Below are 14214 nucleotides of genomic sequence, written 5' to 3' on the forward strand. Positions count from 1 at the left end.
CTTATACATCATAGCATCGTACCATTAAGCCTTTTGGAAATTCATCACACATCAGTATACAGATGACATTGATATCTTATTGCTATTCATTCCTCCTGGGCCGTTTTCAGCAGTTCATTTTTTATATCCCCGCAGAGCTGAAATATGGCTCACTCCAGTATCTGTCCTTTTTGTAATCGCAAAAGGAAAGCTTGGCAGTTGTCCTATATTACGCTCGAGAAAAATGCTGGTAATACTTGGAATTGATTGAGTAGCGTGGACTCAAGCCTGCCCGGCACAGGGCTATGTCCTCAATCCTATTTAGGTGGGTTTTTTTTGTTTCCCTGATTCTTACTTTTTGGATTCAGAACCCACAAAAATACTCACTAAAAGGCAATGTGTCGAATGGGCATCACTGCCTTGGAGAAGCCTAACGGCTCCTCCCCATTTCCTCCCTCTGGACTCTCAACCATGTTTATAGTATGTGTTCACGGTGTTACATGGCGTGCTGCTGGAAACAGAATCACTGACAAGAGGCTGGTGGAGGGGCTGGGCTGTGAAAGGGACACGGGCATCCCTGCCTCCGGAGTGGCGGCTTCAATTGGGAAAGAAGTTGAGCATGTTGCTTTGCGACCGCCAAGGCACTGGGCAAAATATGCACCCATATGCCAACCTTGCCTTTGCAAATATGTGATTAGAGGCAAGCAAGGAAAGCAGATTATTAAAGGAGGTCTTAGGACGACAGTAAGGAAATCCGAGTCCCATATGATCACTTCAGTGCTTCCCCTCCTGCCCAGTTAGTGGCAACTGGGCTTGGGGAGGGCAGGGTATGGGGCAGTCAGTTCGGTCCGAATGGTACTTCAGGAGGCAAAACCATGGTCACTGGACTCATTTCCTATGGATATTTGTAACAAATCTATATATATATATATATATATATATATATATATATATATTAAAAGGATTACTACAGTCAACCTAATTAACATACCCATCTCCTCACATAGTTACTTAAGTGTTGTCACCCAAATTGTACAATTGCCAGTCTTCCTAAGGCATATGAGAGGGAAGAACCTATCCCACTCTGATGCAGAAGAGTCGAGTACTGAGGACCAGGAGACAGGAAAGGAGAGTGGCAAGGAGAAAAGAGAGAGAGGGAGAGGCGAGAGAGGGGACAGAGAGAGGGACTGGAAAAGGGAGGGAATGATAAGAGGGCAAGTCAGAGAGATGGCGAAGGGGAAGGAAAACCAGGAGAGGGGGAGAGAGAGAGTTAAGGACCAAGAAGTAGCAGAGGAAAGCAAAGGCTGCCTGGCACTCACCAGAGGAGGAAAGAATGAGAAGAACTAGATGCGTCTATGAAGCACTAGAAGCCAACGGCCAGGTGTTTCCTTGGGAGACTTGCCCAATGAGTCCGCACTGGTTTTCTGGGCGACGTCAAGGGCTGCGCATTCCAAGGAACTGCGCCAAGGCAGCGAGCGGGAGTCCCCCGCCCAGAACGGGGCGAGGCAATGGCACGCGAAGACCCAGTCCCCGCACCAGGGCTTCTGCTCCGAGTCTGCTTCCCATTTGGCTAATCTTCCATCGCTTTTCAACACTGCACCAAAGCCTTCCGCTGCCTGCGAAAAGCTCTGCTCTGAGCATAAGCACAATTACCTTGGCCTCAGTTTTTCTCTTTAATTGAAGTCCTTTCTTGTAACAGTCACTTTGCCCTGAACCCTCCATTCTTGCTACTCCGAGCAAAATACCCTAAGGGAGAAAGAATCCTGCCCGTGAAACTTTGAGGAACGACTTTGATGGACAAGAGGAAGGTGCTAGTTTCTTTCAAACCATTGCTAGGGTTTAAAGGGGCTTTTCCGTTAGGAGGGTTTCCATCCCAGTCTGGGGTCAGCCTCAAACAGATCTATTCCATGTGTCCTGTGTAACCGCTGCTCATAGAGAATCAAAGCGTTTGTGGGTTGGAAGGGGGTTCCCAGGTCAAGTCAAGGTCTCAGCGGATGCTCGGGCTTGTTCTCGAGCAAGTTCTCGATCTCCAGTGGCCTTCAGGGATTCTTTTTGTGCCGGGGTTCTCAATGAAACATGGAAATCACTCACTTTTCACATAGCTTGAATTCCTATTTTGAACTGAAGTCTGGTCCAAGCCACTTGCAAACACCAGGGCTAATCGTCCGAGTCTGAGGCTACACAGGACAGGTACAATTAGAAGGCACCAGTAAGGACACCTGAAAATATTTCCCTTTCAGACAGAGAGGTGAAATTGAATCAAAAACATGTAATTCTTCCCATCTCCCTTTGTTTCTCTTCTTACGTACTCCGCTTTCTCAGTGTCTGTTCCACGAGTTAACCTGACCATCAGTACTGAGGATCCGACTGGATTATCCCTGACACTGTCTCTCAGTGAAGGTTATTCCAGGACAATGACCTCATTTATCACGGACGCAGCACCTTGTGTAGTACTATGGAATTAGGCTGAATGAGTCTCCTGGCATCTTCCCTGTGCTATTTGCTCATACCGAGCACACTACCCATTAAATTTCTCTATATTTATACATATAGTGCTTTTACAGGACATCTAGCCCCGCCTGAATCTGTGCAGCTTTTTATAAATATATACCTGAGAGCAAAGCTTTACCTTTACGCCTTCTGAATTTCAACCTTTCGGATTGGGGATGATGGCGCGGTGGTTCTGAATTCTAATCCTGTCATCCAAAGAATTAGAATCCCTTCACCTCTCAACATACAGGCTGCTGATTCCAAAGTGAGCATCAGTCCCTTTGACAGAGAAAGTCAAGTGGGGGTTCTGTTTTCTTGAAAACAGCAACAACATCTCTGGTGGTAGTTGCCATGGTCTACATGTCTGTGTCTCCCCAAAATTCACGTGTTGAAATCCTAACCCCCAAGGTGGTGGTGTTGAAAGGAAGGACCTTTGGGAGATGCTTAGGTCAGAAGGGCAGAGCCCTTGTGATCAGGGCCCTATAAAAGAGGCCCCATGGAGCTCCCTGGTCCCTTCCACCGTGTGAGGCCCGAGGGAAGGCTCCAGCTCTGAACCAGGACGCAGGCTCTCGGCAGAATGCGAGGATGCTGGTGCCTTGACTTTAGACTTCCCAGCCTCCAGCACCGTGAGAGATAAATTTCCGTTCTTTATAAGCGTCTTAGTCTGTGGTAGTTTGTTACAGCAGCCCAGGTGGACTAAGGCAGTGTAATAATTCTTTTCTCTGAAACCACTTTTACAGTTTACTCTCTCTCCATGTCCTTGGCTCCCAGCCCTTTCTCTCACATCTCTTACCTGCCATCTAAAAACATCATTTCTCGAAAAACTCCCTGGAGCCACATCTGCATCTTTAGCGCCTACCAGTTGCTTTTTTTGTAGCATCATTTGTAATTGTCTTACCATAATTTCATTTTTAAGAGCTTCCCAATCCTCTAGAGTTATCCTCGATGAGGCAATGAGACCACATCTATTTTAACGATGCTATTTCTAACATCTGCCTTTGGAAGGCTCAGGAGCCACGCCTGGCACTTTTTCTAACCTTGGTCACCATGTCTTCTAAGATGACACATCCACTACCTCCCAGAGAACTACTGTCCATTCCACACCACGCAGCTGCTTTTCCTTGTTGGTTAGAATTAAATCCAAATAAAAGTCTCTTTCCTGCTTTCTTCTGAGAAAGGATATTATCGATATGGCGAGGCAAGGCATTTATCAAACCACAAAATACAGATGAGTACAAACTCCATTCACTTCTTCAATGACTCTTAAAAATCTACTCTGTCCCACAAATACACATAAAATCTTATGGAACCATTTCCATCCCCAAGCGTCAGTGTAGCAAGACCCATGCATGGTACTTAAAGACAGCTAATGAGTTCCAAATGGATAAGAATACTTACCTGTGCAAGTTTCATATCAGTCACCCAATAAAACCCAGCACTGCGGCAACCTATGTAGGTGGCAAAATGGATCCATCTCTATTCTTTGCTTCTGTGGCACACATAGAGCCAGAACATCTAACACTGAGAGTCCCTCCTGTCAACTATATTTCATTCTACATACTTTTCCATGGTAGCTCATATTCTAGCACCTCCCTAAAGCCTGGTTCACCAACCCAACTTGTTGGCCCCATTAAAATGAATGCCAAATTGATTGATTGATTTGCTAATTAATCATTTCCCTGTTTCCTTAGTATCTATTCTGCTATTATCTCAAATAGTTATTTAAATCAGTTGTTGCCATTTAACTTTTGTACCTCTATACTTTCTCCCCTGATATAACATAAAACCTCACTCATAAAAGGTTTCAGAACATACTTAGGAATTGCAATGATTTATTGTGGTCAACTAAATTTTGCTGTCAGGTTCATGGGGAAAAGTAAAAATAGAGAAGTGGTAAAAATTTTAAGCCACAAACCAATTCATATGTCTTATTTTTTTCCAACTTAGTATTTCACCATGTTTTAGGGAAATTACTAACAAACCTGAACATTAGTTTCTAGTGACAAATTCTTTGATTAGCGAGGTTACTTTCCTCATCATGGGACTTTCCTATATTTTCCCCATCATAAGTCAATGCAACTTTTGACTAATTCCACAAAACCCCTTTCCTTGATAATCAGGGGTAATCATGGTTCAACTCAAATCAACCAGCATGATCATAGATGACTCCAGGGGTATAAAATAAAAATATAAAAGCACATTTATCTTGAGGCGCTCTTAATCTGATAGGAAGAGAGAAGGCAAGTAAGACTACAGGCCAAGTTCCAGGTCCTAAAAGAAATACAAACAAGGTACTTAAGGTTTTATCCATAAGAGCTCTATGTGTCGGGAACTGGATAAAAAAATACTTCCCATTAAGAAAAAAACAAACACTGCTTAACAACTACCATTGGACGTAAGCAACTTAAAAGGCAGAAGAACTCTCACTGCTTAAGTAAAATGAATATCCTCTATTATACCCAAGACACAACATGTTTTATTCTCATCTGACTATTATTACTCTTTGTACTTTTGTGAGCAGGTTGAATTTCGGCCCTCGCTCATGCTCAGAAGAGCCCTCAGTTCATCAGCCGAGCTTATAGCAGGTCAAACACGTTAAAACAAACGCAGTAACACAGGGCAGGGACTGTGGCGGAGCTGCTGCGTGGGTTTGTAAATAAGCAACATTTAAACGCGGGCAGGAGTAACGCTCACGCACAAAGATGCGACATAAAACACATAACGCCTGGGATGCATTTAACATGCGGATACCCACCTGATCTCAGGCTTCAAAATGTGGCACCTCGCTGAAGCCCACACAGCCTCCAGTCTCGCGGGGAGGCTTTGAAGCCTTTTGAGTTGGGTACGCATTTCTTCAAGGCAAAACTAAATTCAGAGCAGTGATCTGAATCCTCACTTCCAAAATAAGGCTCCAACGCATTAAAAATCACCTTTTAAACGGCCCGCCAGCGTGTTTTCGCTAGTGTCTATCAGTTTAGGCATTTCACTACCAGTTATTTCCCCTGCTAACCTTCTGTGTGTTTTTCCCACCTTTCACAAATGCAAAGGGACCCATCAGACAGTTCTCAGCTCTTCAAACAGCTGACAACACAAATCCTGCCAGATATAAATATTTACATCGTCAAAAGTAAATGTTTCCAAAATTCCAAACTCCAATGCATTTGAAAATTGCCTTGGATCAGGTACACTTTACGGAATAGAGAATTTAAAAAAAAATAAATCACTTGTCAGCACCAAAATACATCAAAATAAGAGTGATTTTTACCACCAGGCTTTCTCTCAGTTCCTTCTTTCCCAATACACTTTAGGGGGGATGCTGTCTTGAAATTAGGTTGTTGTTGTTTTTTTTTCTTTTATATCACATTTTCCTCTAAGATGGTGTATTGGAAAGTGAAAATTATATATCCATTATTTATGTTAGCTCGCCACCTTTCCCATCCCACTCTAAATATACCCTTTACCTAAAAACACTTTAAATGCTTGCCAAAACTCTTAGGAAAAAGGCCCAGTTCCTAACAGCCTCAGGATCCGGCCTCTGCCTTTCTCCTCCATCCACACGTCCCCACCGCCTCCTCTTTGGTCTCTGTGTTTCAGCCTTGCTGACCACCTTTCAGATAATTTCTGGAAACCAGTTGCCAACCCTCATTCTGCTTTGGGCTTTTCCCTTTGCCTGGAATACAATTATTCCCTCCATCACCCTCTCTAAGAAAGAAAGACAAATTGAGTATTTCGTTAAAATGGCCACTTGCCCTTCTTAGATACTGGTCAGTGAACTTATCTATCCTCATGACTTGACTTGAATGATCCCCTTTTTTAGAGAGAGGTGTATGTAGAACCCACAACATGTTCCTTTTGGGGATTGTAAAAATAACACTGAAAATGGAACAATAATTAGGCCAGGTTAGTTTTCTATGGAAAAAGAGCTATAAACTACATCAGCTACATAGGACCTTGCCACAGAAATGCTTCCCAAGTTATATTTAAAATAGTACACAGATACCACATAGCTAAACAGTCTTAGCTACATGCAAGGTCTGTTATAACCTGCGTTATGACCTAAGCCAAGGTTATTAACAACACTTTAATTAGTCATTAGATTTGGGGGGGTGACAGTTATGTGATAAAAGAAAAATATATTCCAATAGATCAGAAGGGAAACAAATTACTTATAAGCTCCATGGTAAGTAAGGTGAACAGACTGCATACATGGAGGAGAGAGCAGAGTCCAAGGAACCCAAGCCCTGGAGAACCAGCCACCCATAGTAACAAAAGTTGTCCATAACTGTAACCCCAATCAATGTCTTGCTCACCAATGATCTTCCATTCTTTTGAGTTCCCAACAGCTAAGTCACCGTCAAACACAATTTTCTGTGAGTGCATTTTCCCCCCACCTTCAACAATCTTCTCAATGGTAAAAGGTGCCAAGTAGAAATGAACCAGCAAGAGAAATGCTGGATTCCAGTGATGAGAAGATGCCATGGGCATCATGTGATGCCCCTCCATAAGTAAAGGAGGAGCCCATCATGGGGGCGGGGGAGGAGAGGGATGCTGGTGTGAGACCCACAGGGCACAGCTCAGCATTTCTGTGCAGGAGCTAGGATTCTCAGCCAGCAGGATGCTTCGAGGAAGATGAATTATTGATTTTCTTGTAAATCATCTAGGGTGATTTTTGTTTGTTTTTCTTTCCAGGATGATAAACGTCTGATTTTACTTTTGTGGAAAATTTTATTTTCGCTTTGTTCAGGTTAAAAGAAGTCCCAGTATAGAGGTTTCTGGGGGAAAGGATTTTCCCAGCATGATACACAGAGGAGGCAACTCTGTGCTCTGACCTTCATGGGGTATGAAGGGCTAGAAACTCAGGCAACCTCCAGGGGGTGCAAAGTAATTAGAAATGCGAGGGTCTGACTAGCGAGGGAGAAAAAGCACAGTTTAGACCTAATTCTATGTGCTGGCAGAAGGCCTGAGGTCTGTGGTATTATTCCCCGGTAAGAAGACAAACTCATCACAGAGATGGAGGCCTGGAGGGTTGGTTTTCAGAATCAGCATTGCCACCCCCTCCCCCCTCAACTTCACAATGGAAGCAACAGGACTGCTTACCTTCCTGCCCCCGGTGTTGATGCGAAGGGGCGTCAGAAAGGGGTCGAAGATCATGTGGCTGGTCTCTATGTTGACCGGCGACTGCCGTTTCCCCACAGAGCAAAGATTCCAAGCTGAGTTCACCAATCCCCAGAAAGAAGGAACTAGAAACGAAAAGAAATCGTAGAGTCAGGCTGGGTGGAAGGGTGGGGAAACAACATAGCAAGAGCTACGGTACAAAAGTGATAAGAGCAAAGCGTCATCCATAGAGATCCTTGGGTGTTGCTATGGTCTTTTCCTGGCCTGAATCTTAGTCAGTTTCTCTAAGTCCTACCTTCATGATCTTTCAGATCAGATTTTCTTATGTCAGACCCGTTCATCCTGTGGCCCCTTGGATGAGTAGTTAGCACCGATGCCTCAGTGGGAAGGTGGCATAGTCAACCTCATCATACTTGCAACATGTCTGAGGTACACCAAATATTTAGCAATTCCTGAGTTGATTCCAAATGCTTTCCCATTTGGCAGGAATACGTGAGAATCGACCTTGTCTTATCTAGCAGAAAGTGGCATTTGATATATACAAGGTGATATTCTGGGGGTTGTCAAGATCAAACCGAGGGAATGAATTATTTTTATGACCCTCAATCAATGCTAGACAGGGGCTTGGCAACTTGACTTTGTTTAGTCCAGCACCGTGTCATTAAGCTAATGTATCAGCAGCTGAAGAATTTGTTCATTTGATAGGCAGAAAAAAATGACATTGCGTGCTGAGTACAAACATCCAAAGGGAAACTGTCTACTCATCTTCAGTATCACATTAAAATATCTATTGATATAAACTTCAATGGCAATTTCCAGGCCTACTTTATTTTGTTTAAGAAAGTTAGCAGAGCAGGGGTAAGCCAATCTACTAATTTTATGTCAGTGAAGATCAGAGACTGTATCTTCAGCTTTTCCAGCCCCTCTCAGGATCTCCATTGAGGCTCGGGACACATATGTTCTCCATATGCCCCTGAGATTATGTAACTATCATTCGCTCATCCACCCACAGCATCCATCAGCAGTGTAGTGAATTCGCATCCTGCGTCCAGCCCTGATTTATGCTGAATTGTGAGGAAGGCAGATGCACCTAAGAACAAGGACCACACTGCAGGCAGGGGTCTGAGGTTAAGTGGAGGGGCACCAAACCCTGCAGCAGTGCACATGGAGCCAGGGACTGATTCCTCCGGATGAGGAACCTAACAGTCGAATCACAGCCCTCTCAAATGCACCTGTCCCTCTCCGGGACTCAATCTCAGTAAAGGCCTTTCACTTACGGCAGCTGTCCTTCCTGATTATGTCACGCCTGGAGAAAGCCAAGGCAAGAGGGGAGGCTGGCAAATCCCATCTAAATCCAAAATTTGATGACCCTTTTATTTGTTACAGGCGACTGTTGGGCAGAAGGGGGAGAAATATTAAAAAGGAGGTCCTTGGGTTCTTAGGAGAATGTTTCCATGGCAAACTATGGGCTTCGCTGTGAAATATGGCAAACGCCTAATCTGGTTTAGCCCATTCCAATAAGCCTCTGGTGGTTACTTCCCTTTAGGTTAAAGAGCCTGAGTTGGCTTCCCTGTCGTTACAGATTTTCAAAATGGCATCAATGGCCAGAGTTCCAGGGGACAGATGAGAACAAGGACTGGAAGGAAGAGTAGAGAGAAGAACACATGTGTTTTCTTCGCACTCTTGCTTCCCAACATCGCTTGAGCTGTTATCACGACAAGTCACTTAACATCTTTAGAAGGTGCCACACCCTGGAAAAATTATGATAATTAAGAAAGCTTTTGCATTAAAGTTTTATTTTAAAAAATTATATAAACGTCTGTCTTCTCTAAGCTGCTTTATTAAAATCACCAATTTAACCCTACACGCAAGTCCTCAATCATTTCCAGTTTATTATGAAAATAGAGCTTCCATCAGGGCATGCTCCTACTCGTTTGTCAGGGATGCACATAAAGGTGGCAAATGTGAAGGTGCCAGGGATTTTCCAGTCATGGCACTGCCACAAACGAGCTGTGTGACTTTAGAGAAGTCATGAGTCTCTTAGGCATTGGTGGCTCTCTACAGTCCCCGTGGTAGGCTGAATAACAGCCCCCCTTCGAAGTCTGCCCACGTCCTAACTCCAGAACCTGTGAATGTTACCTTAGTACTAAAAGGTACTTTGCAGAAATGATTAAATTAGGAATCTAAAATGAGTAGATTATCCTGGATTGTTTGGGTGGGTCCAACATCATTACAAGGGTCTTTTTTTTTTTTTTTTTTTAAGAGCGGTGAAGGAGGTCAGGGATAGAAAAGATTTAAGGATGAAGAGAGAGGTCAGAGCACAGAAGATACAGGATTTGACGATGAGGGAAGGGGCCATGAGCCAAGGAACGCCGGTGGCCTCCAGAAGCTGCAACAGGTGAAGCAACAGAGTCTTCCCCTAGAGCTTCCAGAAGGATCGATGGCCAGCTGACACTGATTTTAACCCCATGAGACTCGTTTCTGACCTCCCACCTCCAGAACTGTAAGATAATAAATGTGTGTTGTTTTAAGCCACTAAACTGGGATTATTTGAAATAGTTTAAATAGGAAACTAATACAACCCCCTTTATCTTTAAAACTCTGCAAGACAATGCTCTCTTTGGCAATCAGGCCATCCAAGATGTCTGGGGGGTGGTCTTCCCTGGGAGGCAGCTGCATGAGAAATGAAGTTACAGGCTGGTGCGCGTTGCCTTTCATCTACCCCCATGAAAACCATCAACAAAATAATTCCAACCCTATAAACGGGTTGCGAGGCTGCTGTTACACAGCAGCGTGGGTAGGCAGACGCCGCTGCGCCTCACTAACAAACCGCACCCCTCAAAGCACCCCCATGAAAACACAACCGGCAGAAACTTTATGCGAACATCTGCCCTGGCTTTTATTGGGCATGGCGCTCTTTATGACAAACAGTTTCTGGGTTTTATATCCCCACTTCCCGATCAAGGCCTGTGTCTCTCGTTCTAAACACCTGCTCAGCCAGCCCAGGGATAGCTGAGAAACGCTCGCCCCTGCTCAGCTGCGCCCCTCATTAGCTCCCCTCCTGAAGGGCTTATCTAAGTTTATTTTCCCCTGGAATGCTGATCTGAAATCAGCCATAAGTTAATAGTCTTTTCAGAAATAGATGCCACCTTAGAGATGGTCTGATCGAAATGGATACAGGAAATCGAGGCCATGAAGGCAGGGAATCAAGTCCTCAACCTAAGGCCACACAGCCAGGTAGAGACAGGGAAGGGCAGAGGAAAGGCCCGGGTCTCGGCTCCACACTTGAACGCACCATGGTAGCCACGGAGTTTCAGAGCTCACGGGTGCACTGTAAACCTTCGGCTACCATTTTTCTTTTGGAAAATTGAGAGTAAGTAACATAAGTGCTTATTTTCAAGTTAAAATAAATTTCAAGTGCAAAGATTCAAATCAAACTGTTTTCATTGTCAACCATCCCAGATAAAGTTAGGATTTTAAGAAAAGCCACGGAACTTCGGCTGGATAGCAAAAAAGGCTTTAATTCAGGCAGGAGAGCATATGTTTGGGTCTCCTTTGTAGGAGAGGGTCCCCGAGGAGACCTGATGGGGATGACTGCTCATGAAGAGCTGCTCCAGAGCTTGTGTCCCGGGGCCAGCTGGACTGGGCAAGGTTCTCCTCCGGATGAGAGAAGTCAATGCTCTCAGAATGGGTGTTAAGTGTTGGGACAATAATTAAGGTGTCAAAGGTCGTTCAGGGACCTTAGATGTGAGATGGACCAGAAATAGGTCTGCAGATGTGGTGTAATCCAGGTTCTAGGGAAATGCTTCAGGAGGAAGGCTGTGAAAACAGAGGGCTTGGAGGGCCCATGCTTATTGGGGCATGGGAGTGAGCCAGCAAGCTTTTCATGAAGATCAAGGCTGAACATAAGAACCAGGGCTTCAAGATTTAAAGGAAGAAGCACTCCCTCTCCCTGGCCAAACAGCTTAGTTAGCTGGAGCATCGACCTGATGCACCAGGGTTGCGAGTTCGCTCCCTAGTCAGGGCACATACAAGAATCAACCAATAAATGCATTAGTAAGTGGGACAATAAATTGATGTTTCTCTCTCTCTCTTTCCCTTCCTCTCTCTCTCTAAAATGAATTAAAATTTTTTTAAAAAAACACAAAACACTCCCTCTGGATTTGTACAGAACTCCGGGTTATCCCCAGGGTTCTGACACTTAACTCTCCTCCACATGATCGATCCTTTGGGTTATAAACACCCCACATCTCTGGGAGCGGAATGCTATGGCACTGCTTCTATTTCCAAATGTAGACAACCATTGTTGCACAATTTTTTTCTTAGTTTTCACGGCTGACCCAATACATCAAAATTTTAAACTTTGTCATTTTTTAAAACAACACATATTGTGGCTTATTAGCTAATGCTGTGCCTATTTCTGTCTCAACTGATACAACTTACTGTTGAGAAAAAATGTAAATATAAAGTAAAATTGAGTGAGAATCACTCTAATTAATGGACAACTGGTCTGACAACGTTTGAAAGGGATCATCCCTGGCATCCTTTCCACACAATCCTCTAATTTACATATAAACCAGAACACACAACAGACCTGGATGTTTTTGCAAATTAATTTCCACTGAGCCTAAACAATGGAACTTAACGGCTGAATCACAGCTATGTGTTCTCATGCCAAAACATTTCCCCATGACAATGTTGTCAATCTACCCGAAACCATAAATCCCACATGGTCTCTTGGCTCTCGGTCCAGTGAACTATGAAAGAGGCTCAGTGACTGTGATTTCAGCTGCTGAAAACACGAGCCTTGTAAAACCCAGAGCAAAACCTCTCAGCTGCTTGTTCAAAATAAACAAAGGAGCTCAGTTTAGTTTATTAACACATCATGGTAACCCCCAGACAAAGAGAAAAAAGTTCTCACCAAAATAAGAAATAGGTCTGGAGAGCAAGGAACCAGAGGAATCAAGTATGACACTGAGAGTTATAATTTGCCCCAATGACATTTTTATCCTACAGAAGATGCTCCAAAGTCAGTCTAAGCTTTTAGGCATCCTCCTTGTTCATTTGTCCTGAATTGTCATTTGTCATCTCAGCAGACTCTGCAGAGACCACGCTGTTGTGGACAGGGAGTCAGGCACTCAGAATTAATTTATACAGCTTATGTGAATTTGCTAAATTCTATGGGAACAAGACAAACTCAGTTAAAAAGTGTTTACTGACAGCCTAGGACATGCCAGGCATTAGGCTGGACACTGACGATTCACTGTGCAGCAAATATTTACTGAGGGCCTACTATGGGCCAGGCACTGCCATCAGTTCTGGGCAGTCAATAATGAATGAAACTCACGTGGTTCCTGCTTGTCAGGGATCTTGCCGTGTAGAGGGGAATACGGGAAGTATTGTTTATCTCCAAGTTTATATACATGTATCTATGTAATTGGGACTTTTGGTAAGCATGCTGTAGAGAAAATCAAGATGATGATGAATTACAGAATAAAGCACAGATGGGGACATAAGCCAGGTAGAATGGTCAAAGATATCAAGGATAATTTGTCTGAAAGTGACATCTGATATACCCCAGGAGACCGAGGAGTCTCTCCTGAACAGTGGCAGGGAAAGAAATGTTCGAGGAGGAGAAGAGCTTGGTATGGTCCAAGGAACTGAGAAGAAGCCAGTTAACTTGAACTTGATGAACCAGACAAGAAGAAAAGTGAGATGAGATGAGGCTGGCCAGGTAACCCAAGCACAGATGTTCAGGGCTCTGCAGACCACAGTAAGAAGTTCACATTTTACTCTAATGCATTTAGAAAGAACTGAGAGTTTTAGGCAAGGAGGGATCATGCTCTGATTTATGAATTAAAAGCATGTCTCTGCTTTGGCGGGAATACAGCCAAGAGTGAGCATGACAGTCCTTGGAGTAGTTTGAGTGGGAAAAGAATTAGTTCCCAAGCAATAGTTGGATTTTTATGTGAAATTAATCCTATTGCTTGGGGTTTGTTTAAATTCTATCTCAAAGGCATAACTAATTGAATATTTTAAAAACAATTCTCTTCAACATGGGTGCCAATAAAATAGCATTTTTCTAGGATCCAGTGAGTGCCCTATAAGTCAGCATTCGAAGCAAGAAATATTTTTGTGAAGAGACAGCTGAGGCAATCTAGTCTTGCTTTCAAGCAATAAACTATGTCCCCAACTTTTGGCCAAAGGAAAGCAAATGAAAGTTGGGGAAATGAACACTGGCATGAATCATATCTTCAGTGAATTCAATCCTACAAATAAAGCCTTTTCCACTTCAATATAGCAATCTCTCCTTTAGGGTCATAAAGCATATGAATACATTTGAAACAAGAACTCATATCCTTCCCTTGCTCTTTTCCTTACCAATGCTGATCCACTGTCTCTCCCCCTTTTTCTCAACTGTAATAAATCCATACTTTGAGCTACTATTAATGAGCATGTGTAAAATACCCACTGCTGCGGGCGTTTGGCCCTTTGAGGACTTCAGATTTATTTCATAGGGGGAGGTGGCTGGGACTGTCTCCTTCACTGCTGGATTCTTCTTCCATTGCTAACTAGGGCTCCCCACTCTCTCCACTGGAACACAGAAGGGGCTGAAGATATCCTATTTAA

The 14214-nt window shown here is 43.7% G+C and overlaps 1 protein-coding gene across 1 annotated transcript in view; it reads right to left on the minus strand.

Annotated features, from left to right (window-relative positions):
- Positions 1-14214, minus strand: part of CA10 (carbonic anhydrase 10 (inactive)) — a 316120-nt gene that overhangs the window by 190695 nt on the left and 111211 nt on the right. The window contains exon 3 of the mRNA XM_016203365.2: positions 7567-7709. Coding sequence (XP_016058851.1) covers positions 7567-7709 — 143 coding nt within the window. The remainder of the gene's footprint in view (positions 1-7566; positions 7710-14214) is intronic.

This window comes from Miniopterus natalensis, chromosome 17 (assembly GCF_054644295.1).
Source record: "Miniopterus natalensis isolate mMinNat1 chromosome 17, mMinNat1.hap1, whole genome shotgun sequence".
NCBI classification, from domain to species: domain Eukaryota; kingdom Metazoa; phylum Chordata; class Mammalia; order Chiroptera; family Miniopteridae; genus Miniopterus; species Miniopterus natalensis.